The sequence below is a fragment of the Pomacea canaliculata genome, linkage group LG2 (assembly GCF_003073045.1).
Source record: "Pomacea canaliculata isolate SZHN2017 linkage group LG2, ASM307304v1, whole genome shotgun sequence".
NCBI lineage: Eukaryota > Metazoa > Mollusca > Gastropoda > Architaenioglossa > Ampullariidae > Pomacea > Pomacea canaliculata.
Window position 1 is genome coordinate 39,257,918 of NC_037591.1, and position 27,225 is coordinate 39,285,142.

At 41.8% G+C, this 27,225-nt stretch overlaps 2 protein-coding genes across 4 annotated transcripts; one reads left to right on the plus strand and one right to left on the minus strand.

Annotated features, from left to right (window-relative positions):
- The first annotated feature begins 4 nt into the window (after positions 1-4).
- On the plus strand, positions 5-19,304 carry LOC112556020 (glutamate decarboxylase 1-like). The gene is given in 19 exon segments (XM_025224630.1): positions 5-193; positions 4,961-5,097; positions 6,909-7,127; positions 7,360-7,463; positions 8,145-8,277; positions 8,395-8,402; positions 8,592-8,677; positions 9,349-9,377; positions 9,380-9,460; positions 9,820-9,935; positions 11,552-11,631; positions 12,618-12,789; positions 13,097-13,161; positions 14,184-14,262; positions 14,481-14,630; positions 15,066-15,115; positions 15,346-15,400; positions 15,629-15,718; positions 16,169-19,304. Coding segments are annotated over 18 exon segments (1,782 nt in total). The 5' UTR covers positions 5-193; positions 4,961-5,009; the 3' UTR covers positions 16,346-19,304.
- Positions 19,107-26,839, minus strand: LOC112556123 (zinc transporter ZIP10-like). Of its 3 annotated transcripts, XM_025224820.1 has the most exons (11): positions 26,269-26,839; positions 25,451-25,535; positions 25,144-25,268; positions 23,167-23,882; positions 22,769-23,006; positions 22,380-22,549; positions 21,949-22,106; positions 21,660-21,744; positions 21,010-21,348; positions 20,423-20,610; positions 19,107-20,086 (listed from the first exon to the last, which is right to left on the minus strand). In XM_025224820.1, exons 6-11 carry the CDS (start codon positions 22,546-22,548, stop codon positions 19,940-19,942), a joined length of 1,086 nt encoding a protein of 361 aa, XP_025080605.1. In that variant the 5' UTR covers position 22,549; positions 22,769-23,006; positions 23,167-23,882; positions 25,144-25,268; positions 25,451-25,535; positions 26,269-26,839; the 3' UTR covers positions 19,107-19,939. The 3 variants fall into 3 exon arrangements, with proteins under 3 accessions (XP_025080605.1, XP_025080604.1, XP_025080606.1); XM_025224819.1 differs by lacking the exon at positions 25,144-25,268; XM_025224821.1 differs by lacking the exons at positions 25,144-25,268; positions 25,451-25,535; positions 26,269-26,839 and adding an exon at positions 24,342-24,462.
- Positions 26,840-27,225: the final 386 nt, after the last annotated feature.

The following is a 27,225-nucleotide window of genomic DNA, read 5'->3' on the forward strand; positions in this document are numbered from 1 at the left end:
TACCTGCTAAAACCGGTTTTTTTTGAGTGTATGTGTGATGATTAGGAAGACCGCGTATGTAGAACTACTTACAGACATCGCTTCACAATCCATCCGTGACCAGGGGAAGCGAGGTCAGCCAGCTTATACGTTGAGAAAGAGTTCATCAAAGATGCAATATGGCTTGGCGCGCTAGTGTGGGCTCTTCAATACGGTAAATGTTTTGTTTACATTCATTTCGCGAGAGAAAAATGATTTTTGGTAGATCGGAGAAAGCTGAACGAGCATGTTTTTCTTTTGGTTCATTAAACCAGAGTCGAGATTACTCGACCTTGGAGACTTCCACTCGATTGTTTATATGTGTGAGGAATAAATCGTATCTCGTAATGGATCATATAGATAAGAAGGGAAATAAATATTTAACAAGCCTTCAGCTCAGCGCAGAGCCACTGCAAACTCATCAACATTATTTTCTTATTGATTTGTTTACTGTGCGTCTGTAAACAACAAACACGACAAATTTTGCATTGTGAAAGCTATATTCATTGAAGGCTTAAAATGCATTAAATATTAGCAAGCATCGATATTGTGTAGAAAGCAATACAAGTGCTTAAATCCTATAAAAATCTGGACAGGCAGAGTAGACTGATTAAATTATTGTTTGTGTTGAGAAGTACTACCATCTGAAGATGGTTGCATTATTTGGGGGATTGGGACCTGGGATAAATGGGGACAGGGAAATGGTTAAATTATGATGATGGTATCTGTGTAAGATCAAACACTTTTAGTAAAATAGAAGAGTTCTAAAATGTCTGAATGTTTTAAAGAAAATTATCTTTAATGAGGAATATTTGATTTTCTTCTTCAATGTTTATAATAGAAAATGTTATAAAAACATACGAAATGTATCACAGAAAATGTAAGGTGGTTAAACTGCTTTATGATTTAAAGGCAAAAGAAATCCCACCCATTATATCGCGAGCTATAACGTGTTCTTGACATTTTTATTCATTACAGGCAGTTAATAGTTAGGAGATCCTGTAACCCTTAATAATGTGTATCCTTGAAAGCCCTTAAACACAAATTAAATTGTACCCTTCTAAACACTCATCCTTATTGGTTTATCACTTCTGGTGGGGCAAGTCCTTCAAAGACCTTGCTAAGTTTGACACCAATTATAATAATTTTGGCACAGAAACTATCCTTAATCCCAGTTTGTAGTAGGATTTCATTTCCATCCTAAACTTAAAAGGGTGAGCCAGCACCCAGGTTTTGCTGCTTAGATGGGAATGTTAGTAACATTGCGACTGCTAGTTGCTTTGTGAAGAAAGTAAGCTTTTTCTTCTTAAAGCTGTTTTGATGACACAAGTTGTTTAAGCATTGAACTGAATATATTGTTTAATGTCTTATTTTTTAAAATTTAATCAGTGTTGCAGCATTTCTTATGAAATATATGTGTGTTCATTGATGACACTTTACATCTTTATAGTGTAGAGATGAGATGCATAAATCAATCCTTTATTTTTTTAAGTGATTCTAGATATTTATGAATGCATTTTCCTGCTATTTTTCCTGATACAGCCTTTGGATGTCAGTGGCTTTTGAAAGACGAATAGGCATGTATTTGTCATCATAACAGATTTTTGCTTTTATGCCTTTTGACATACACATGTTATATTCAATGGTTTGTGGAAGTGGGAAAGCCATTGTTCTAATCCTAGATGTGCTTGTATTTATGCTTGGATGTTAGCTTGATACACCAGGTCACATTCAGCCCGTTTCACATGGAGAAAATTGACAGTTGAGGCATTTGTATTTTTATGTCAATCTTTATTCATGCATATTAATAATGGGTTGTATTTAAAGGCTAAAGTAAAAAGGATGGCCTCATACTTACATTCTCCAGTTGCCAGAGGTATTAATGGGGTGATGGTTTCCTGCATAGTATGTGTACAACTAAAAAAAAAAAAGAAAACAAACTTAAAAGCATGAGTTAAGGAGAGTGCTAAACATTTTTCACTTCCATCAGTAATATGTGCACATGAACCTTAGATACATACCTTTATGTAAGGTGAAAGTTTACATTGTTTTATGTGTATTTGGTACAAGAATTCAAATAGGACTGAGTACTTCACAGATGGTGTTTCCAAAAACACTTTGTGTTCGAGGGGATAGTTTTGCATTGGCAGGAGCATCTTGCATCGAGTGTGTAGAATATTGTATATTTTGTGCAGTTATGTTGACTTTGGGGTAATTGTTTTCATATCATGTCTAGTGTCACAGACCTTGAAAAAATAGTTATTAATTCATGCTTTTTTGTAGTGTATATTAGATAGAAGAGATATTTGGCATTGTAAACGGAGCTTCACAATCAGTCTATATATGTACCTAGATATTTGATAGTGGCACCAAATACCAGTATGCATCTGGTGTTGTAGGATGCCCCAATCCTTATGGGCTGTTTATTGATCGGTTGTTAGTAGCAGCCATTGCACCCCCTCACTCTTCCCATCTCCCCAACATCCATCAGAGCTTCAGTAGAACTCGCTGGCCACCTGTTGGTCTCTGGGAATAAATAGGGTCATGGTCCCTTTAGGTCAGAGGTTGAGCAGCCAGCATCAGTTTCTGTGATCTCGAGTTAACAATAGATATGCAGTTTGATAGAAATATATTTTGATAAATGAAGGTTGTAAGGGAGAACAGATAGCATACTCTGTGGCAGAGCCAGCAAATGCAGTCAGCATACAGACGATGAAGCTACAGGTGGCATGGTGATAGGGAGGGTAATTTAAAAACACTCAGATTATAAGTGGTGAAATAGGATAAAGAGGTGACATTGACGCTAAAAATATGCTCCCCTTCCCACCAGAGCTTTTATGTACCCTCTTATTTAGTGTTTAAAGAGGAGAGGGAGGGCGTCAGCTAATATAACCAGCTGGTGCTACAACCAAAAGGATCTTAAATGTAGTCATTACTACTTTAAATGTATTAATAAATTAAGCGGACTTTAGTCATAGTGACTTTTGCCAGGATCGTTTGATGTGAAGTGGCAAAAAGTTTTTCAGCCATCTCGAGTACAGGTGTAATCGCAGACAGGACGGTGGTGAAGAAAGATGTATGGTGACATCAGAGTGACTAACGTCCGAAGGAGTGTCAGACGTCACTGCCATAACGCTGCTCGTGGGCGTCGTGTCAGTTCAGCTGCTTGCTGTAGATTATTGTATGCAGCACTAGCACATCACGCAGGTCGCAGCGGGGTAGGGAGGAGGAATTGGGGAGTAAGAGCCTGCAATAGACTGTAGCTGGGGGTGGGGTGGGGTGGTTGGAATGCAGAGAATAACTGATGTACACTGAGGCATCGACAAATCCTACATCGGCGGCAAACCAACTGATCCTCCCCCTCCCTAGCTAAACAGGTGCAAGGTGCAGAGAAAGTACAGTGTGCCAGACCTGAGAGCTGAGCATGTGACACCTAGTCTGTGTTGACGACAAGCACTCAACCGTTGCGAAGCCGGTCCGCCCTTGTGACTGCAGTGAATAATCAAAAAGACCAGCGAGCATAAACATGGTCTATATGGGGCGCCAAGAGGGGAATTTTCTATAATTGTCTCTCTCTAGCTATAGAATTCATTATATACTTACAGAATGCACTCCATAGGTATACAATTCAATAGGTTGCAAATAACACCAAAGAGGAGAACGAGTGGGGACTTAAATGGTTCGACCGAGTCAAATAAATTACGGGGTAGAGAACTATTAGACCACCTGTTTTCAGTACAAGCAAAAAAAAAAAGAAAAAAAGTTTGTGGGTTGGGGTGTTATTCAATTTGGCCGAAGTTGGATCAGACGCCGACTTGCGCTGTAATTACGGCCAAGGAGAATTTGTGAAGGAAAACTGTCGATCGACAGTAGATGGAAGTCTTTGCTGCTGGCGTTGAGCATTGCCCTCGTCCATCCGTAGTCGGATGGTGTGAGAACAACATATGGTGAAATGTATGACAATACTCTTGCCGTCGTGTTTCTTACCATTCTGGATTCCCCGAGAAAGCAAGAAAGTAGATGTTAGATTAAAACCCATTTAGCCCACTATGAAGTCAGCCATACTGCTACTGTTAAAATTCAACGTTCGTTATAGACTATTTTCTGTTTATTATGTTTATTATGATGTTTAATTATATTATGTTTAAATTAATTTTGTCAAAAATTAGACAATATTCGCAGTTTCTAAAATTGACTGATGCAAAGTGGGAATGATGGGCCAGCGTGTGTCGAGCTATGACATCCTATGACCTCCGACACGTGGAGCGCGCACAAAGGTGGGATGACCACGCTGAGATGATTGGTCAGTCAGTCAGGACATCATCACGACCCTGCGCCATCTGCCTGCTTCAACACAATAATTATTGGCGGTTACTAAAGTGCCGCCATGCGCATCTCTGTAGTCAAATATCCCAGCTTCCTTCCTCTTCCACCGTCAGGAAAGTAATAGTTAAATAGAAAGGGCTAAGGTCGTCACTCACAAACTGTAATCACTGAAGTAAGCATTTTCCAAACCTGCATTTGTAATCCTAATATGACAGCCGTGGGGTGTTTTCCCCCTTTTTATAGAGTTTTTTGTTGTTGTTGAGAGTTTGTACCTTCTCCTCTTCTAGATTTTCACCATTTAGGATACACAGCCACATTCCAATATTCTCTACAGTAATAGACAAAACATTTAGACTTTCGACCGGAGCAAGTTATGTCCTCTCAGCAGACAGATCTGTCAAGCATTTTGCTGGCGACAATGGATGCGTGGTATGACAGATATGCGGCCGAGACATTATCTTCCGGGTTAGGCATAGACTTGTGGTGGATTGGGTTATGAAACAATACGTGTGTGCATACGCGTGGGTTGTGTTTGAATGTGAAAGAAAGAGAGAAGCGCGCATACACGCGTACTATGTGAATAAACTAATGAAATTCTGTGTGTGTCTCCCAACAGCTTGCCTACATCCTCCCGCTTAAAGACCTGATATAAAAGAGCCGGCATCATGGACTGGGCTCAAATGAAAACTGCCGAGACCATCGGCGTGGGCTCGCGCGTCAACTCCCCAATGCTGACGGAGCACTCGCAGTGTGGTACGTCCCTTTACACCTTCTTAGCATCTCACTACATGGATCTGCAATCGCAACGTGTTGAAATGGATTTTTGATAGTATTTCTCTTTGTCTGTGTGTGTGTGGATGAGAGAAAGAGTGTGCTGGAAGTTGGAAATCTCACCTATACATGCTAATACAAAGAATTGTGATACCAATTTTATATATAAAGCAGCAGCAGATTGTGGGGTTTATAGTCACATTAAAAATAGTTTTTCTGTCGCCTTGGCAATATACAATTACCTACTCACGTAAGTCGGTCAGTTATCCATTGACTGACGTAGGTTAAGAAACTGGTCACCGGCTAGACGCAGCAGCTGTCAAAGCTGGACACTTAGGGCAGTCTTGAACAGCGGTAAGCTGGTCATTCATGGTATGGTTAGTCCATTGCTTCATGTTAAATAATAAGTAACGGCACACAGTATATTTTCCACCCTCCTCCCGATACTATTTCCATCCTGGATTCTTAGTGTCTCTTCAGAATTCTGTTACTGGTGGCATTGGGAATGGGAAATCGACTACACTTTCTCTTTCTGTCCACAACATGCTGCCAACATCATCATTTAGTAGTTTGTTACAGCGGTTGTCCAGTTGTGAACAAGTCTTTATCCAGCGTGTGCTTTTTTCTTTTTTCCCAAGCTTATATTCAAATTAGCTAGCCGTGAAAAGAGAGTTGAATCCGCTGTCAGCACCGACTTCAAGACAAGAGTTCATTGATCTATTTCTCTGTTTCTGTATGTAAGAAACAAAATTCGGAAACACGCTGAAAATCAAGGAGGATTAGGGGTGTGGGAGTGAATAGCTGTCTGCTGCTGCGTATTATTTAAAACAAACAAACAAAATAGTTGAAAGTTGTGGTTCAGTGTTAACTTTCGTAGTGCGGCTCAGCTCGATTTTGAGACAAACTTATGGAAAAGCAGTTAATATAGAGATAATATAAAATGATTTGTTGATAAATGCTTTGATCGTCTGCAGAAATGTCTTGCGTCTTTTTTTATTTTAACTCAGTGATATTGATCTTTGATGGGAAAGAAATTATAGACGTTGCTAGAGACGATATGACAATCTGTAAACAGGAAATGCCATGGTCCGTAAAATGTTCTTGAAGGTTTATTTACATTAGCCTGTCGATGGAAGAGAAGGGTTATTAAAACCGCAGTTATCCCTTTTTTTGTTTTTTTGTTTTTCGGTTATTAGTTGCCACAGAGCTTGACAGAATATACAGTAGTGATGAAAGACCTTTTGGAGCGGGCTTTGGGTATTTTCGACAGTTAAATAAAGTAGAAGATTTTTTTGCGACTTGCGACATTTAGATAAATGACATGTCTAATGACAACTTGCAACTTGTGACATTTTAATGGCAGATTCCTCACATACTACTGCCCTGCAATCCTAGCAGATGATTATGAATACTATCAATTTTTAAAAACTTCTTTTCCTTTGCATTTTGTTTTTCACTGAACACTTACCTTGTGTTTTATAAAATGCCTTCATGTTTGCTTAAATTCAGATGTACTTAGAATGGAATGTTTTATTTACATATACAAGGTTTTAATCTTCCATTAATCGACAGAATGCAAATTGTAGAAATAACATCAACGGCCTAGACTGTCCACGTACCTCGTGACAAATGAATGGGAATATCAGTCTTTTGCACACTTTAAAAAAAAATAAAACAATACCATAAATGATTTTATTTTCAGGTGTATATGTTTTAGATGTTTGGAACATAGAAAAAACAGTGTTTTAATGTATTAATCTGATTTTTGCAATTCTTTTCCGTGTAATTTTCAGACTCAAACAAGGAGGTTGACTCTCAGGAGGCGGAGGGCCAGATGGCGTACCAGTGTGGCATGTTTCTCAACAAGCTCAAGCGGGGCATCGTCAACCACACCAGCTCCCACGGTAGTAACACAGCCAGTGAAGAGGGCCCACAGCAGGGCAAGGACAGTCATGCGGCCATCATCTGCAAGAGTTCCGACTGGTCACAGTTCGAGGGGGTTCTAGAGTCAGGTTTGTGCACCTGCATTTTAATCAGTCTATTTGTTACAATCAGATGACTGGTCACAGTTTAAGAGGTCGGGAGGGTCTTCAATCAAGGTGGTGTACTTGTAGTTGAGCAGTCTTGTCGTTATTGTCTGTTGTTTGAGTGTGTAAGAACAGAGGGAATATAAGCGGGACGGGGAAATCAAGCAATTACAAACGCTGGTGGACTTGATGACCTCAGATGTCCTTGATGCTGCAGATTTTTTCAACGCTGGAGGAGAGGGGAAGGCGTGCAAGTTTCTCAGGGAGGTAGCTCTGGTACTTATGCAATACTACGTGGCAGAGATGGACAGAAAGACGAAGGTATTAAACTGACAACAGGTAATGTGTCACGTTGATTGACAGTTCTCCCATCCCTTCTGTGTGTGGTTGACGGGTATGTGCGGTTGTGATACGGTATGTGAGTGAGAGATTTGACTTTTATACATTTGGCCCAGTGCGACTGACATGGAGATTTTTCAGTGTCTTGGTTAATGCATTAGACATATTGAACGAAGGATCACTGGTTGGATGATCACTCATATCTGCGATCAATTATACCAATTAATCGTAAACATTATTTGTCCACTCCGCAGTAAATGGGTTATGGGGGAAAGTATAAGACGGCAGAATGAGATTGTTAGACACATCTATTCACACATCGTGCTGGACAACACCAACCCACGCAACAGCTTGTGGTTCCTTAGCTTTACCAATATTTCCTGTTAATCAATGATTGAGATGAGAGGTCTTTATTTCCAGATCATAGAGCTATGTTGGTCGGGTTTCTCCCGATAGTTGTTGTAATTTGGACATCTGTTGCGAAGGCATAATAAAAGGGGCATTAAATAAGAAATAAAATATCTTCAAAAACAAGAGTATTCAGTTCATCCCTGATCCCTACGGCATGCCTTGACTTGGAAAGCTGGTGTATTGCTGACGATGGACACGAGCAGCGGGAGCTAACGATGAAATCAAGGCAATCTCTTATTCTGATTCACACAGGTCGTCGACTTTCATCACCCTCATCAGCTGCGCGAGATGATGAGTCATTGTCTAGATATCGACGAGACGCCGCGAGATTTGGAGCAGCTGCTTAGCGACTGCAAGGAAACGCTGAAGTACTGCGTGAAGACCGGTAAGAGAGGCTAGACAAATCCTCTGCTTGAGCTAATCTCAAAGGGAGAGAATGACCGAGAGGGATAGAGAGAGCGTCGGAGGGTAAGAATCAAGCACGGTAAATACTCAAGTGAAGGACATGGTGTAGAGAGACAGATGCCGTTTGCGAAACAGTAGACATATACACAAGTAAGTTGACATAGAAGTCTCGGTGGTTGTATATTGATGGCGTCGTTAGTGGTGAAGATCACTAGAGTCGTGTCATAATTGATGAGGTAGTGGAGAGCATAGCAGACTTAGTCAGTGCTATTGTCCTCATAGTCCTTCAGCGAGCACTATATTCAACAGCAGCTGTCCACTGGCATAGACGTGGTGGGTGTTGCCGGGGAGTGGCTGACCGCCATCGCCAACACCAACATGTGAGTGTCGGACTGATTCCCAGTCCAAAAAAAGGTCTTGACAGTTCTTCACTTCTAATTCAGTTCCGGAAATCTTTCTCTTGTTTTCTCGGTTGTTTATTGCTGCTGTTTATATTTTCTTTATTTTCTGTGTGTGAATTTGTATATTTTCTCCACTTTGTGCGAATATCTATCGGTGTGAATGGTAATTTTGTAGCGTGTATTTGATGCTTTGAGTTGCATGGTCATGCATAGATGTTTATGCAAAGCACTTTGATCCCTCTATTTCCGTGTGAATTCTTCGGTCAGGGATTCGCTGTGGTTTGCGACACAGGAGCACAGAAACCATGTCCTTTGCTACCTTTTTGGATATTTTTAAAGCGAGTATTGGTGACAGCACAAGTGGACCGAAGAGTAGCACATGGCGGCGCAAGTGTGAGGACCTTGTAACGTGCAGACGACAGGTGTTTTGTTCCTGTACAAACGCTATAGACAAGCGCTGAGCACATTCACGTGATTGAGATGATTAGGTAGATAAGACAGCAAGCCGCTGGAAAGTGTTTAGTGCTGGTCGGATGCCATTTGTTTGAAATGATTGGCTGGATCAGACAAATAAAACATGAGTAAGCTCGGATAAATGGATTGTTATGTCTGGCGGCTTTATTTGGTATGTTGGGCCTTTCCTTGACAAGGTTTTTTCTTTACGAGGTGGGCGCAGTGTTCACCTGATGGAGATTGTGGGTGCTTTCGACCTGCTGGGAGAAAATTGTTGGGAAAACGAAGGCGAAGGGATCTTTGCTCCAGGTTTGTACTTTGTTGTCCTGCCTATACCTCTGAATCTCTGTCAGCATGCAAGGTGTGTTTGTTTGTGTACAAAGACGAATGTGGGAGGCGCTAGAACAGTTTCAGCTGTCTTCTCTTAAGATACATATATATATAGAGAGAACAGGATTTTATCGCAAAGGGCAATTAGTAGCAGCTCTATAGGGAAGTAACAACAATGAACGACACAACACATTCATACGCGCTTCACGAGACCCTCGTACATTCATAGACTCTCATATAATCTACGTTCATGATGTATACTCACTTATAATCAGGAGAGACTGGCTGCTGATTCGTTTTTTTTTTTCATGCGACCCACTTTCTTGACCGCTCGACAGGTGGCGCTGTGTCCAATTTGTACGGCGTCCTCATTGCTAGGCACAGTGTTTTCCCCAAAGCCAAGGAGGAGGGGATGCCGTGGGGTGTGTGCCCCGTTGTGTTTACATCCGAGCACGTGAGTACACTTTCTCATCTAAATTTTACAGTTTGTTGCCACGAGGATGGAACCCATCAGACACTTGTGACTGCTGACAGCTGACAAGTTCAGTTGTCACACTCTCTGTTCAGATTAGTATCTTTTGGAGGCAATATATAATTTTAGCGATGCAAAATAGACTTCTTGAAAGGAGATATCATTATTATGATTTGAAAAGCGGTCGAAGATGCTTAGTTATTTACTGATACGAAATTATGTGCCTTTGGGTTCTATCTATGGTCTGAAGGGTAGCGCAGGGTAGGGTGCAAAACATTGGGTGGTTTTTATATACAGTCATGCATGGCTTAATTACAGAGATGCAATCTGAAAAATGAATCTTTTTGCGATTTCGTTGTTGTGCGATCATCATAGACTTTGTTGTTTGTTATCATTATCAAGTATTATATACTGTTCATGAATATATGTGCAATAATTTTATACGACTGGCAGCGCAATCGGTTTGTTTAAGCATAATAATCTTATGGGACTTCCATTGTATACATAGTCCGTCGTTAACCGAAACGTCGTTAAGCAGTGCATGCCGGTAAATGGACAGATTTTGTTGTTGTTGTTGGTGTGTTGTGAAAGTTAGGATATGATGTCTCGAGTCTGAAGATGAGGCTTCGCTTGCTAGTGAAATAACTAGAACTTCCGCCATTTTACGAGCGCCGAAGATCTCAGCAAGAGATAGGTCGTCATCTGACCTTTAATCGCAGCTCAATATAACAGCGGCGAGTGATATGCACTAAATGCCTTGGAAAATTAAAAGCAGAATGGGCTGTGGATCTTTACAGACTTATCACAGTGTACGATGGCGTGAAAGCCATGCAGCTTCCAGTGCCAGTACGGAGTCACCCATAACTGTAATCGCTTGGCTGAAATTAGAAAATGCTTTGTACTTGCAGGAAAAAATATTACGCAACGATTTGTTATGGAGGAAGAGTCAAGACATAAAAAATATATGAATGTCAGTCTGAACAATTGTGTCGCTCACGAGACTTTCCAGGACACTGAAAACCTCCACATCTACTACTTTCTGTCTCACTTCCGTTCCGTTCCCAGAATCACATGTTTGCTCATTCAACATCAACATGTTGGAACTCCCTCCATTATGTGATACGCCACCAAAAGACAGTCTTTCTCGCATTTTCTAAAACTGCCAGACGGTATTTGTAAACGATCCAAAAGTTTGTTTTTTGACAGGCGTGAATTTTCCTTATCTATCAAATTGTGGGCAATATGACATCCCCATCGTCTTCTGACAGTGGGATAATTGACTGAATCCAATCGACAAATTTAGTGCAGTATTCTGCACAGAACAAGATAGTTGTAACGTGGAATCTCTCTCTGTGTTTAAAAAGACTAAGTGTATAGTAAACATCGGCAGTATCATTGTAACCATCCTTTTACCACAGTAAACGGAACCACTTAACAGGCCTAAAGTTACATCAGGTTATCCAAAAATCCATGATGACATAAACTGTGGTCACGTGGTCCATTTCTGCTCTGAGTACTTCAGGAGCTGTCCTCTCGGACAATTTGACCTCCTCATCCCTCTCCCAGCTGACAGACACATTACTGCATAACTGTTTCAGAGCCACTTCTCCATAAAGCGAGCATGCGCACTTCTTGGTATTGGTACCAATAACTGCATCCGGGTTCGCTGCGATCACAGGTGAGTTTCTGGCGGGTATTGAAAACAACTTTGGCGAGCCTCATCAGCTACATTTCACATAGGCAGCTCAGTTGGAGTAAGACTCATACTGTGGCTTTATACCCATGACTAGCGCCATTGAGGCACATGGTTCTTTTCTTAAAAATACTAACATCGAGCTCCGAGATTTGCATTATTTAAATGCTGATGCGAATCGATTGAACTGTTGTGTAAATTCACAGTCTGACTATGGAGGGCTGTTGCAGAAGTCATTTAGAATGTTATTAATGGCATGATGTCTACACAAGTGTCACCTGTTCTGACGTCCTGTTCTCCACCTTTTCGTCCTCAATAACCCCGTTTGCCGTACTAGTAATTATCTGCGTATTTTTAATTAGTATAAGACACTTTCTTAATTTAAATGACTATATGTATTTTGTTCGGCGCACTGCAGCATTTGTCTCAGCAACACCAAACTTGGTTTTTCGTTAGCAACTGATAAAGTTTCGTTAGTGGCGAACGATAGGGACCTAGTTGAATGTCCGAGAAAGAAATAAAACTTCGCCGCACTTCACTTTTAAATGTTGAAAGGTGAAACTGATGCCATTTTTATTGTCCAGAAGTTTTCGTGCACCTAATTGCAATGCATAATATGTCGCATAGGATTTAAGAGGACCAGACACAGGATTTGGTGCTGAAAAAAAAAATAGGTAGTCTGGTCTCTCAAATCAACCGTATTATATCATTTGTGTAAAACGATTGTTGTTTCACGTCATTTCTGTGCTAAAGACAGTAGTATTGCCTTACCATCGCCTTTTCCTATCTGCTTTCTTGTATGTAACTAACATTTAGCATTTGTGCGGGGTTTTTTTCGCTTTCATTTTTGTCGCAGGAAAAAAAACACCACCACAGACCTGCTTTGCCCACTTTGTATCGTTTGTCTGATGCCCACACCGCCCACCCGCTTATGACGTTCAGGTTACTCATTTACCCGTTTTCCATCACAGGGGTAAGATGCTGGTGGAAGAGCTAGAGCAGCATATCCTGGCGGCCAAGGCAGCAGGCAAGACTCCTGTCATGGTCAACGCCATGTGCGGAACAACCGGACTGGGCGCCATCGACCCGCTCGACGCCATCGCCGACGTCTGCCGCACCTACGGGATTTGGATGCATGTGGATGTGAGTATGCTTTGTTGCCTCCCTTAATCCGCAACAGCTGCGTTACTTTCTGTTGACGCGTGACTGACTTCTTTCGTCTTTAGACAAGAACCACACGATAGTGTTTTTATTTTTGTTTTTTGCTTTGGCTGTGGGAAGTCTGGGTTTGTTTGTGGCGACGCAAGAGCCCGTTTTGTTTTATTCAGAGATTTTTCGATCTGAAAAGTGATTGGAAGACTGTTTACGTTGGTCTTTGAACGTGTTGGTTTCTTGTGGAATCAGGAACTTCAACAGGACGTGCCTTTTCTCTTTTAAAACCTATTTTCAGGGAGCTTGGGGAGGTGCCTTGTTGATGTCACGCGATCATAGGTACTTGATGAAGGGCATCGAAAGGTGAGCCAAGTGACGAGTAGGTGACTTAAACGCTCTTTGAACTAGGAGAGCCGGTGAGAGCTGCTGTTATGTATATCACTGAAGCGCAGTGCAGTGCATTGTCGGTAAAATATGTTTCTTCCGTCGCCACGGTAAACCTCCTGTACGCCTGCTCTAAGGACTCACTTTTCAAAGCTGTGAGTTGTCTCATTCGAGAAAATGTTGTCTCGGTTCATAGCTAGGTGATAACGAAAAACCAAATCAAATAAAAATGTGACCAAAAGTCAAACATCACTTATAGTCCCCCTACCTTAATAACAACATCGTGTCGACGCGACCACGCGTAAATTAAAAAGAAAAGAAAAGCCGACTTTTTTTCTTGGGCTCTCGGCTAAGTAGCGATTGGATCCGTGTTGGAGGATTAGTCTACTTAAATACGGTGAGGGACAGCAGAAGGATCATGCTGGGACTCGAGATGAAGTATAGTCGCTGGCGAAGGAGTGTAAACTCAAGGACGTGTATAGGTGGACTGCTGTCTGTTTGCCAAGACCAACGCTTAGCCTCTTGCGAAGTTCTCCGCTGGAAGCCTCGGCGAGCCTAAACAAAGAATGTGAATAAACCGGAAGCTTTGTCGTCCAATGCCTCGTTTTAGTAGTTAACAGGAAAAAAAAAATCGTCTGCCAGCAGTCCAGGGATATTAGTTCGTGGTAAACTGTATATGTCAGCCATAATTCTGAAGGTTGTTTTATTTGTCGATGTGGGACCATCTTAAAATTTGCCAGATATTGTTGCTGAGCTCACTGATGTAAAACAACGTCTTTTATGTGTTTTATCGGTGATTTATGGGTAATTAAACAAACGAAGTTACAAAAATTAAATAACAATATTTTTTAAATCGGTGAACTCAGAAAGAAGCAATGTTAACTTTTTTCACGGGTTTGTGTTTCATCATACGTAAATACGAAAAGTCTCATGGAGGCGTATTCACTGAGAGGCATTTGTAAGGTAAGTCTATCGCTAACATCTCAGTTGTCCCTTTTCAGAGCCGACTCGATGACGTGGAACCCACACAAAATGATGGGTGTGCCCTTGCAGTGCTCTGCCATCCTATGTAAACGCAAGGTAAGAACATTTGGCCCTCTGTGAAGTCTGTGCTAATATTGGGTCTGTAGACTGACTCCATCTTTCCTCCTCATAGCAAGATTTATTTAAAGGCCGCATCAAGGAAATCTGTCATGGGATACGTAGACAACAACTCAAGAGAAAGCTCGGACCCCTTAATGCATCTCCCATTCCTGTTCTGAAAATTTTGATGCCTGATCTTATTTTGCGTTTTGAAGGGGATTCTGCAAGCAGCCAATCAGATGAAGGCCGACTACCTTTTCCAGCAAGACAAGCACTACGACCTGAGCTGGGACACTGGGGACAAAACCATCCAGTGTGGTCGCCACAATGACATCTTCAAAATGTGGCTGATGTGGAGAGCAAAGGTCAGCCCACAAATATATTTTAAAAAGTTGACACAATCGACGAACGCTGTCGCCCCAAAAATGTACTCACACTTTAAATCATGATAAATGCAGTGTTTATTGACTTATAAACAAGATTAATGGTTCAAATTTACAAATTTGTGGTAAAAAATGCACGCACTCTTTACAGTGAGTTATAGAGAATCAGAATGTGAGTAAATTTTTTTGGGGGGGCACCCTGTATGGCTGCCACATGCAGCATAATATTTTAACGATATCACACCCCTTGATTAGTCACATAATATTTGACCTCTTTTTAAACTTCCGTGGCGATACATGGTGCATAATAGTAGGGTTCCAAGTAGGACATGTTTGTATCAGGTTTTATTCTGAAACAGTGTAATTTCTATGTATGCTTGGGTGCGCTTGCGTGCGTGAATACTGACCTGATTACAGGGAGACGAAGGGTTTGAGAGACAAGTCGTCCACAACATGGAGATGGCGAAGTGAGTATCACACTGTCCCAAGGCACTGTGCTTGTTACGAGGCTAGCCCGGCCTCTGTACCGCTATCCACAAACTCGGAAATCATTGTGGAGAAATCATATGTATACAAATTTTCGATGCACTGTAAATATTTAAGCCTTTCGGTCGATGTGGGCGTGGTCTCTTTCCTGAAATGTAATTTTTTGTTGTGAAAGTTAGTGAATGCAACCTCTCGTTCTCTTACTTTGCAGATATCTGAAAGACAGAGCCACTGATCATAAGGGATTCCACATTGTCAACACCGAGGTAGGGAATCGTTTTTGTTTTTGTTTCTTTTTTCTTTTGAAGTACGTGGATAAAATATTAATAGGTCTAGTTGCTTTAAAGATGTCATACTTATTGAAATTTTCCATTTGGTCACACTTATTATTGTATATGCCTGTTTCCTTACCCTGCAAAGAAATGTGCCAGTAGAGTTACCGGTATTGGCTAAGTTCACTTGGGTTAGTATCGCCATCTCTCTCTCTTCCCCAGCTTGACGCACCCAACGTTTGCTTCTGGTACTTACCCGAGGCTTGGCGTCATATACCCTTTGAACAAATCAAAAAGGAACAGATTACAAAAGTGAGTCCACTCGAAACTTAATGCTTGCTTGGTTCAGAATTGTGTGTGTGTGTGTTATTTTCTCGCAAAAGCGGATTAATTGAACACAGATAATACGTTACTCAGAATATATTGCTACACGACGTCCGAACGATCGTCCGTCTGTTTGAATGTTTGTGCAAGTTGTACGAGCGTGGCCTTTGTCATTCAGCAGCTAGCAGGCATGTAAATAATGTATCAAAGAAACGTTAACATTTGCTAACGCCATCATCATCACACTGTAGAATACTCTCGTGGTTCTTCCCACTTCTCGCTCTCCCCCCATCTCCACCATCGATCCACCCCTTTTAGACCTGTCATCCATGGCAGTGGAATGTTTTTTACTGTCTGTAGCAACAGTAGTTGAGAATGTTTCCTCATGGTACGTTGATACACGTTGTGCATTACACAGGTCGCCCCAATGATCTTAAGGCTCTCATGATGGAGAGTGGTACCACCATGGTGCAGTATCAGCCGCTGGGCACCATGCCAAACTTCTTCCGGGTGGCCGTCTCCAATCCCATCCTTACCACCCAAGACATGGACTTCCTTGTTGATGAGATTGACCGTCTTGGCAGGGATATCCCCTACCCCATCCTCGACGCCTAGCAAGCGTTCAGAAGCACGGAGTTCCTTCCTCTGCAGAAGAGTCGTTTTTGTAAAATATTCATTTCGTCCTGGAATTTGAGAGGTGGAGAAGATAAAGGTTTACCTTTAAAATCATTGCATATAGTGATCTAGACAGTTTAAGCACAAGATTGAGCGTATTCGTATTTTTGAGGATTTTCATTTCTTTTTGTATTTTTTGGTGGATGGGTAGGTAAGTGGGTTGGGGGGGGGAGAATTAGATTTTAACCTCCCTGACGGAATCACACACGGAATTGAACAGTCATTCATCATCTAGCAGTCTGACAGCAGTTATGCCGAGAAACAGAATTTTCTTGACCGCGACTTTCACAGCTTTTGATGATGTACCATGAACTTTATCTTCTAGATTTACAGACAACTATTTCCCGCTCACTCATAAAAGAAATCCTTTGTGTTCAGTGCGCGTTGGAAAATCATAATTCTTATGGGGCAGGCAAACATGCTTATTTACAGAAATTCCTAGCCCCCCCCCCCCAACCCCTCTATGAAATAAACTTTCTCAGTGTTCAGTGTGAGACTGAACGAATACATGCGGAGTAGCCTGTTTTTTCGCGTGACCAGTCGCGCAGTAACAGTCGAGATGTCACGCTGGGTGACTGTACGTAGAAGTAGCTGCCACAAATCCTTGGCAACAAAGCCGTCGGAATCGTCAGAAATTCTGTTCTTTTTTGTTGGTTTGACCTTTCACGGTGGTGTCGTCGGTAGTCAGAAAATGATGGTTAGTCGGATCATGACGCTTAAACTAGAGGTACTCGTTGTTTCGTGTTCATTTAAATACAAAGGGATGTAAATCATGTAATTAGAGGGCAACGAGCAGGGATAGCAACATATTTGTTCATAACAAACTTCACTAGTAATGAACTTTTGTTAATCCGCTTGAACAGCTATAAAAACTGTGACGGAATATTTTTTATGTTTTGAGCGTTGTAACAATTCACTTCAGGATATAAATATTGTATTCTTGCTTTTTTTTTTTAGCTCACTATGTAACTGAGGGAAAGTCTTCATTGCTCTCAGTGTAGTTTAACAACAGCGTGAAACGAAGAAAATGCCCAAGGATTCAAAGATTTTTTTTCTGTATAGTGGTTGGTAACGTCCTGTGTGTTTATAAAGGGTGAGCGATTTGACTGTCGAGAAACGCGGTAGCTTGATGTGGCAATCATGTATTGCAAGTTACCTCCATGATTGTCATTTGTGGCTTCACAAACTTGTCACGCCTCGCCGCGCAGTGCTGGTGTGAAATTGTCTGCAGTGGGCAAGCTGCTTTGGCCAGCTCAGCATTTTGCATACTTTTTTGTGACCAATTTTCGTCGAGAAAGTCCTCCGACGTTGATTTGTGAACTAGTGTCTGAAGTTTGTTTAGGCTTAGGCCGCGTGCCGACTCGTTGCTGTTGTTGTCTTTTCGATCAGGAACACCATGCCTTCTGTCTTGGTGTTGTTAATGACTAACCCAATAGACCGCAATAACAGACCCGGCGTCCGCCATGTCTCGCTATGTATCGATACTACGTCATATCCTGTCCTCACCTGTAGTGTGTGCTGTGACCATTAACATTTTAGAGTTTGGGGAGACTCCTGTCGCACAGGAGCAGGAACTATGTAGAATAGGTGGCTAAACTCTGGCTGTACAAAGCATGAAATTCTTGTCTCATGTTTGTGAGCAGGTTAGCTTAGTGCTTGGCGTTAGGTGTCCAACTGAGGCCGTAGTGTTGTTGATCTACTGGGCACACATTTCTTCCGGCAGGTCGTGTCGTTAGATATTGGAGGGCGACTAAGGGTACATGCTAAGTTAAAAGGATTTGCATGAAGAACCTGGCACTGAAGTCGGAGTCACATGGTTTGCACGAAGAAGTGTTTGAAACCGCATTGAAGTCCAGATGAGCCGTAAACAACGCGAGGCGGGACGGTTTTAAATCGGACAACTCGTTGTTTGTAATGACACAAGGGCCGTTATGCGTAGGATAAGTTTTAGAAAGTACTGTTCTACAACAACTGCCATAATCACAATGTGTTTTCGCAAGTAGAGTATTCAGAAGAGCAAGAAAAACGTTTGCTTAACTTGCTGATTACAGAAAAATGTTTGCGAAAAGTTAAATTTAAGATAACATGTTCGGGAAACAAATTGATAATTTAAGGAGGCGTATTTGAGGAAGACAACGGTATACTCGGACACATTACCAACCTAAAAACACAAAGGGGACAGTTTTTGTTCTTTGAAGTCCCCATGATGGTCGCCTTACATATTCTATCTTGATCGAATGGTTTCTCCGGTGAAATAGCTGAATAGCCTACCTGCTAATGTTAGCGACATGAAAGTAGCAGTAGTCGTTTTTAGATCTGTCTGTTTTAACATTTACAGGTATTTTGTTTTCTTTTTACGTTTCGTTTTTATAGATTTTTCTTAATATATTCACTGTATTAAACAGTTTCTGTTTTGATTCAACAAACATTGTAATCTTTTTTTTTTGTCTCAAAGCTTTGCTTGTATAGGCATGATATTTTTTCTCGAAAATTTGGTAAGCTTAAAGATTATTGTATTTTAATCCAGGGCGTTCATGACTTTGTGTTAGGGTTGCTCGTGTTCAGAATATTTTATGAGAACAGTATGGGGCACTGAAAAATGCGACATGGAACAGTAGAAGATTTGATATTGTTATCAAGAAAAGAAGAATGAAGAAAATGTGTCATACAAAACATTACCAGATTCAAATCAACAAAAATACAATTGCCAAAATTCTTTAATTATATTTTTTAGATGTCAGTTGTTACGAAAATAATGCCAGAACCAGTCTTATACTGGAGTACGACAAAGCTTTACTGATTTCAGCGTATTGTGCGTCACGGACAAGGTGTTTACCGACTGTGGCTCTGAAATATCCAGCCTCGGCAGCTTGTGTTTCAATAAAAAGTTCTTCATGTACACCGTGTGTGTGTGTGTACGCGCGTGTTGTGTGCTTGCCCGCTTTTACTCGGGTTTGAGCGGATTATGTTGCTTGTACGCTCGCATGCCACTGAATGAAATTGTCGGTCTGCTTTCAGGCTGTTCTTAATCGGACAAATATGGGCGAACATTCGAGTATGTTTGGCAAAGCCTTTATACAGTCATCACATAAGACTTTTTTGTTACAGACGACTTCCCCAACAGCTGCGGAAGAATCTTCGGGACAAATTATTATTAGAAATAATGTTTCAGCTCAAGTAGCACTTTCTTCATTTGCAGAAGTCTGACGGTGGACACGAGTAGAAGAGGTGATTGTGGGGTAGTAACTCTCATCTACTGTCACTCTTGTGGGGTTACGTGTAATCTTGACCTTTGTCAGCATTCGACACGAGGGCTTAATTCCACCTTTTAACAGACTTTACACGATACCTGTAAGAAGTTTTCCATCAGTTTGTTTCCCCTCACATTAGTATTTTAGTTTTACCACCTCTTACTGTGATGTGGTAGATGTCTTGCGTCCTAAGACTCGGGACTTCGTATGAAGTAGTTACAAAGGGGATCAACTCTTACTGTGTATCAGTTTTCAAAGTTACTCGGGTGTAGTCTTTGACTCGTTAGTCCAACATATTTTTGAGATCTTCCTCAAAGACCGCAATGGTCAGCATAATTGCGGCGCCTAAAACAATTCCAAGACATTGAACAAGCAGATTCTTGAAGGCGGCTTTTCCAGACTGATTCCCAGCGGTGGACAGCTGCGGCAACTGTAGAAAGAAAGGGGAAAACAATGAAGGACAGCTCGCACCGAAAAATCCAAATATAGATTAAGTTTCTTTTGCTCAGCAAGAAGAGATAAGCAGACAAGTTCACGTTTCTATTATTAAACTTAACAGCTGACCAGTATTTAGTTCCATGTTTTATTATCCCCCCAACCATCTTTTTCAAATTTAAACTTCTTGCAATGAAAACCTTTCATGTGTGTCTGGGACCATGTCAGCCAGCGAGATATGGTCACCCTTAAGCCTGCTGTAACTACTCGCCATGATGTATTTTAGATGTACAGAAATGCCATGACTACCTGTGAGGTGCTAGCCACTCACCATGTCAGCCAGCGAGATGTACAGGAACATGCCGCCCACAGCAGCGAAGATCCAAATGGAGGCACTCTTCACCTGGCCCAGCAGCATGCCCGCCACCATTCCCAAGAAGCAGAGAGCAGACGACAGGACGTTGTAGGTCAGCCCCTGTTTTACTGTCATGCCGGAGGAGAGCAAGACGGCGAAGTCACCTGCCATGAGATCAAGAGTTATTTCCCTGCCGAGACAACTCTCTCTAATTCAGTGATATTAAAAACCTTAAAATACTGACCTTTAGGGTGAAAGTAAGAAAGCAAAGTGGAAGTAAAGATCAAAGATACATTATTTATCGTTTGTGATAGTTAACATTTCCCATTTATGGGGTAATAGTGACATTACAATAACAAGATTTGAACACTGCCTCAATTTTAAAGCATCTGAAAATTTTGTTTGTTTCGCTTTCTTTACAATTATGGAGAATAGTGTGGCTCCGTGCACTAAGTCAAAGCAGCTTATCAAATAATCACCAGTTAATTTTTTAAGTACTACATTCTGAGAGGACAAATGAAAAGACGGTCTGAGCATGCACAATATTGTCATGGTCTGTGTACCTATCTCGTGAGGCAGCTCGTGGCAAAAGACGGCGACAGACGTGCTGAAGCCGCCGGTGATGCTGTTGGCGAACGCGGCCCCGATGGCCAGCCCGTCACTGAAGTTGTGAATTCCGTCCCCTAGGATGACCATCCAGGCTACGGCCGCCACGGAGTCCGGCATCTCGGACAGGTGGGCGTGTCCATGACCATGACCATGACCTCCCGGGTCACCGTGGTTGTGGTTCGAATGCTGGGCATCATCAGCAGTGGCGCTGACGTAGCTGTCGTGAATGTTGTCTTTGTCGCTGATTATACCCTTCTCTGTGACTGAAATTTCGTTTGATGAAGCTATGCCACCTGAGCAAGGAAAAGAAGCAATCATAAACATTTGATGGCAGTATGTTTCAGGTAATTCCAGAAAAAATTCTGTTTGAAACACGCAGCAATTCGTCCAAAGTCTCAAATTCACTCTGTAGAGATATTCTAGAGAACTTTGAAGTGGCCTGGCTGATTTCAGAAGATACGATCTAGCCAAATTTGGGTCGATGAACCCGTCTATTCCATTTAAAATGCAAGTCAGAAAATATTAAACTGTTTGGCAATATTAAAATGATCTTGACATTCTGTGTCATAAATGACTCGTTTGATGTAACTGAAATACCACATACCAGGCAGAATGGTAAGAACCAGTGGGGACATCATACTCGTTCCATTGTCATTAGCTAGTCCCGAAATATTGCTTCCAATTTTTTTCTGCGGAAGAGAAATTCGACATTGGTACACCAGCCGTGGATATCGCAAAGTGTAAGTTTGGAAAATAAAAATGCTTTTGATGAGGCAGCATTGTGTTATTAAAAAAAAGACTAAATAAATCATTTGTTTAATTAAAAAATACTTTAGAAAGATTACTTCTTTAAAAAGTGTATTTGGGACAAGGAACCGACCTCGCTACTTTACCTGTTGTCGACGTTTAGCGCGTTGGGATGTCACGACATGGAGGACACGCTCCAGGACAAAGAAGAAGACAAGAGCCACCAGTGCCACGAGACCCTTCCAGACACTGTCTGAACTGTGACCTCCTTTGCCCCGTGATTCTCTTCCTCTTCCACTAATGCCTTTATGAAAAACATGTAATCACCTTATTAGCTATTATTTGCACTTCATCGAGTTCTGTCTGTAAAAAAAAAAAAAAAATATTTCTTTTTTAATATAAACTGTAGAAAGTCCTGCTTGTGATATATCTGAGCCTAGTTCACCATTTTTGTGTTGACTCTGACTACATGGATGTGACGCTTGGGGGCGCAGTGTCATATTCTACTCAGAATTAACAAGTTTTAATTATTTCGACTGGACGTGTAGGATGTTTGGTGGGACTGTGCCATACTCACGTGTGGAAGCAGATGCAAAAGTGCGTCTCCAGACAAAGCTCCCACAGCCAGCGAGATGAGGAACTGCAGAAGGCTCTTGTAGAACAACTTGCGCATAAGGGGGATAACCGCAACGCCCAGCAGCCCCACGAGGGAGATAATCAAGACAGCCACAAAACTGTAGAGCCATGCTGGAAAGAAAGAGCTAGATGCATGTTTTCTGACATGAAAAAAAAGAAAAAGAAAAAAAAAGGACATCTTACTTTATATCTTTCTTTGAGTTAATTATTTTGTTTGTTTTGTCTTCTGTCTTTGAGCTGTGGAGACAAACTTTCGTTGACAATTTTCTAGCGAACCTCGATATTTGGCAAAGTCTGGCATCAACCATTTCCTGTTAATGAGCTCCTTACCGTGAGCAGGAATGCTGGCGATGCCGACGGATACAGGGTCTAAGGCCACTGTGTCGTGGTCCGAGTCAGTGTCGAGATGGTTGTCCTGGTGGTGGTGGTGATGGCGTTGATGTCTGTGGCAGTCCCCGTTGTCCAGCTGGTCAATGAGTGCAGGACAGAGGAGCAAGAAGTGGCTCGTGTCCAAGGTGGTGAGACTGTCGAAGTGAAAGGCCCACAGTAGGTCTGTGATGAAGTGACACTGAGGCAGAAAGGAATTACACATGGACACGCTATGTAATAACGACTAATGTCACATCTACATCATCCGAACTTTAAATTGATTTCCAAACGGTCGTATTCTCAGATGTATTATCGAAGAACAGGAACTACAGAGTAAATCACACCCGTCTAGTACTTACGTCCGAATGATTGGAGTGCACATGCGTCACACTCTTCTTCCGCCGCCGCGATTTCCCTGACGTGACGTCACTTCCATCCTCGGCGTCTGGGCCGCCATCTTCCGCAGATAATCCCAGGTTCTGTATCAGCCGCGTCAGATCCGGTAGTGTCATGGAGGAGCTGGCGCCATACTTGTTGAAGATCTTGTCCAGGAAGTACTTGGTCTCGCTGTACGCGATCTCGCTGAGCTCCGAGGACGTGTTGAACAGCTGGTCCACGTGGATGTGGGCGTGCCACGAAGAAGAGTTCTCTGCTCTTCCTTCCTCGCTGTGGTCGGCAGGGACGGTGGTGTGGACATCTCTGTCGTCTGATTGCACTGGTAAGGTGGCGACAATGTTGACAATGTCCTGCGCGTGCGTCTGCTACGGGTTGTTCTCTTGCTGGTGGTGTGCGTGTCGTCTGCTGGATGTTCGGGGAGATCACTCTCCTGCCTATTTTCTGAAAGTCGCGTTTTGGCAGGAAGGGAGTATTCGTCAGATGCTGCATCCCCACTGGAAGACCTCTTTTCCCCGTGTGTCTTTAGAACCTGAATGTGGGACGCGGGTGATAGGACTCGTGCCTGTCTTCTCTCGGCTGTTGATGTCCATGCCACCAGCAGGAGTGCACAACAAAGTTGGACAGTGAAGGTCCTCATCCCGACTTATGTTAGACCAACAGGAGATAGGGAAAGAAGTTCCTGCAAATAAGAAAGACAATAAAACATGATAGGCTGCATGGGCAATGCCTGTCACATTCATTTATTTAGGGATCATTTCAACCACACCGACGAAGAAAAAAAAAAAAGAAATAAAGTGATGCCAACCGTGTTTGCACATTTGTTTCTTTAAAAAAAATCCCCTATCCTTATGTGATCAAAACTGCTCAAACTTTCGTAACTTTTCATCGCTTAACTAATTGTCCAAATCATTTGTAAACATCAGTCAGCGTAAGAGTGCCTAAGACATACATCAAAAGTAATAAGTCGACCATTCTAATGAACAATGATTCAATTAGCTTAAATGTTGACATCGGTATGCACGCAAGTAAATCCCTCCTTTACTGCAAAATATGGACAAAAATTTGAAAAAGTCTAGCACAATTTTTTTTTTAATATAAATTTCATTTGGAAACATTGTCCGGTTAGGAAGAGCCGAACCTAAGAGCTGTCTCTGGCCGCGATCGGTCAAGTTGTTTAAATTTGTAGCTTAGGTGTGTCACTGCTCCCTAGAATCATAAACTGTGAAGAATCCAGATGTTACTTGCACGTGATGTTTTAACAAGGTCCGGGGGGTTGGGGGGATGGTAAGAACCGTTATACTTAAACATTACAGTAGTCGTGAAAATGGAAGATAAAACGACAGATCAGCAAGTATAAAAGTATACAATGTACATTTATCAACATCTGCTTGTGTCTCGAGATAACTGGGACATTATTCCACAAAAAGCCACATGTTTCTATGATAAGACTTATCTCCCAGGCAGAAGCCACAGACTTGCTCAGTGAAGATTAGTTGTGACACATGATCAGTGTGACCAGGTGTGCTTATCTTGATGTCCTACACAACCAGAATCACTGACAGGGGAACTGAAATTTTGTGGACGACTAACATCAGTTTGTCTCTTGTAGACCTTTGTTAATGTTATATTAAAAAAATCCATCGCTAGTTGCTGAGTTTATGGCTCTCATTTTCTACCGTTGAATTTCCTGTACACCTTTCGAAGTTTGCTCAGGGAATTTTTCTTCCATGCTGCTGTCGCATGCCTGATCTTTGCTTGCATGTGTGTGTAGGATTCCTAACCTGAACGCCATGGCTCTATTATCCACCTATTGTTTCGACTACATCAAGGGTCAAAGGTCACACACTTTGTGTAACCACTTGAGCTCGAGCGATTATGTTAACGGGGATCTTAAAAGCAAGGAACCCAAGCTGTAGCTCATTCCGAGCTTTAATCTTTACCTTTGACCATCATCATCCAGTTCAGTCCCAAGTGAGCTGAGTGACTGTCTCAACTTCCAACCTTCCTCTCTACAGTGACATGTACATCGGGAATAGCACAGAGGATAGCTTCTTATCTCTTTGTCCTTTAACAGAGCCAAAGGTCTGGAGTTAAGCAAGGCCGGCGTGCGTTTAAATACCACAGACATACATTGGTATCAACACTTTGCCAGACCAATGAGCTCCCACCATTGATGTGGTTCGGCCTCATGTCTGGCAGGCAGAGTGTTGCTACCTGTCTCGGTTTTTCTCACTGAATCCTACTTACCTCTTCGCTTCGTGATGCAAATCGGCTGATGGAGATGATCAACGCAACGACACACAGTCCCCTGGCTTGTGTGTGTCTGCCATCTCTTTAAATCCAGGGATGTGTAGAGAGCCGTGTGAACAACAAAAACCAAGTATTCAAGAGTGCCGTGCGAACAACAATCAAACTATTCTACAGAACTGTGAGATATCAGAGAGAGAGAGAGAGAGAACTCTCATTGAGGAGGCCTGTGTCCATTTCAAGGGGAAAGTAACCAACAGCTGCCATCATCATTAACTATAAGCTGCAGTGTGGGATGTGAAAAAGCTTTCGACAGTTGAGTTATATAAGATATACAATAACAAACAGTAATTATCAGTATCTTACATTAGAACATCAACAGTAACTGAGAAAATTGCACTGAGCACCTGTCTCCACGCTATTGACTATATACACATAACCACATAAACTAAGTGAGAAAAATTGCAGCATTCAACTAGGACAAATGAAAATCGAAAATGTAGGATTTCTGATTAAGAAAGTAGAGAGAGAGATAGAGGGTAGATATTTGCTATTAATACCTTTCGCATAGTCTCATCGCTATGAAAGAAAGCCAGTATCTTTCAAACTAAACATGCTAGTCTCCACCTCTAACAATCCACCTGATCCCTTAGATGTGAGGACCATTTGACTGTTAAGTCTTGGTAACTTGTCAATATTGCTGAGATAATAAACTGTTTATTACCACAATGCAAAGAAAAGAGCAAATGCTAACAAAAGAAAAGTTACGAAGACATATCAAAGGAAAGAAAAAAAAAACCCACTATAAACTGATCTACCTGGGCGGTCATGAGAAACTGAACAGGTGGTGGTATCCCAGAATGCACCAGCAGGACGTTTGGTAGGATCGCTGATGTGTCTGCTGCATTCACTCGATAGTAAGTCAGGTAAACCAGGGACATACTTTTGACAGTTGAGACCAGTGGCTCGCCATCTCCTAGTCTCGTATGTTAGCCTTCCTATCAGTAGTCGGACCCGCTGATAAGGCTAGCTTGTCATGCCCAGCAGATCTCATGGTTGATGGAAAGTTTCCTCTCCCTTCTCGTCTAGCTGCAGAATATTCCAGGGAGTGGATCGTGATGTCACGGAATCTGATCATCGGGGACAGTGGACTTGTGTAAACACTCGAGTACAGTGTGACTGTTGAACCCCAAACACAGTCCAGGTCATAGTATCATCTGCCGGAGCAGTGGGTCAGTCGAAGAAAAACAGACCCGTTGTCAAAATACCTGCAGTTACTTAGCTGGTCATTGACCCGACCATGACCTATCCCGTCTGCGAGGATCAAGTGAATTACAAACAATCTGTAGTGAAGACCAGATGCTGATGTTGATGCTGATGATGCTCCACCTGGAAACACAAAGCTATGAAAAGAGAACAGCACAGCCTTGAAATCAAGTTATGGCCTCTTAAAATAACGCGAACATCATTATTAGAAATCTCATCAGAACATCATTGAAAAATTCTCTCTCTTTCTGTGTCTCTTTGTCTGTCTGTCCTCCCCCTCTCTCTTTGTTCCCCTTAATGGCAAGGACTAAGTGATAAAAAAGCACTGTTTATCCTACTACCCGCAGAAATAAATGACTTGTTATAGTTCTTGTATTTCTCTTTTAAAACTTCAGGATGTTTTCAGTTTCCGAAATTCTTAAGTTTGTATCTACACTTCACGGAAAGAAAACACTCCAACAATAAATAAAAAAAAAAAAAAAAAAAAAAAAAAAACAAACAAAAACCAA

Bases quoted from the DNA above. Each gene is read 5' to 3' on its own strand.
- LOC112556123 (XM_025224819.1), bottom strand. From the start codon at position 22,548: ATGGCTCTACAGTTTTGTGGCTGTCTTGATTATCTCCCTCGTGGGGCT. The intron at 22,107-22,379 runs GTGAGTATGGCA...TTTTTCATAAAG, and splicing joins TTTTGCATCTGCTTCCACAC to GCATTAGTGGAAGAGGAAGA. The intron at 20,087-20,422 runs GTGAGTGGCTAG...TTCTTTCTACAG, and splicing joins ACATCTCGCTGGCTGACATG to TTGCCGCAGCTGTCCACCGC.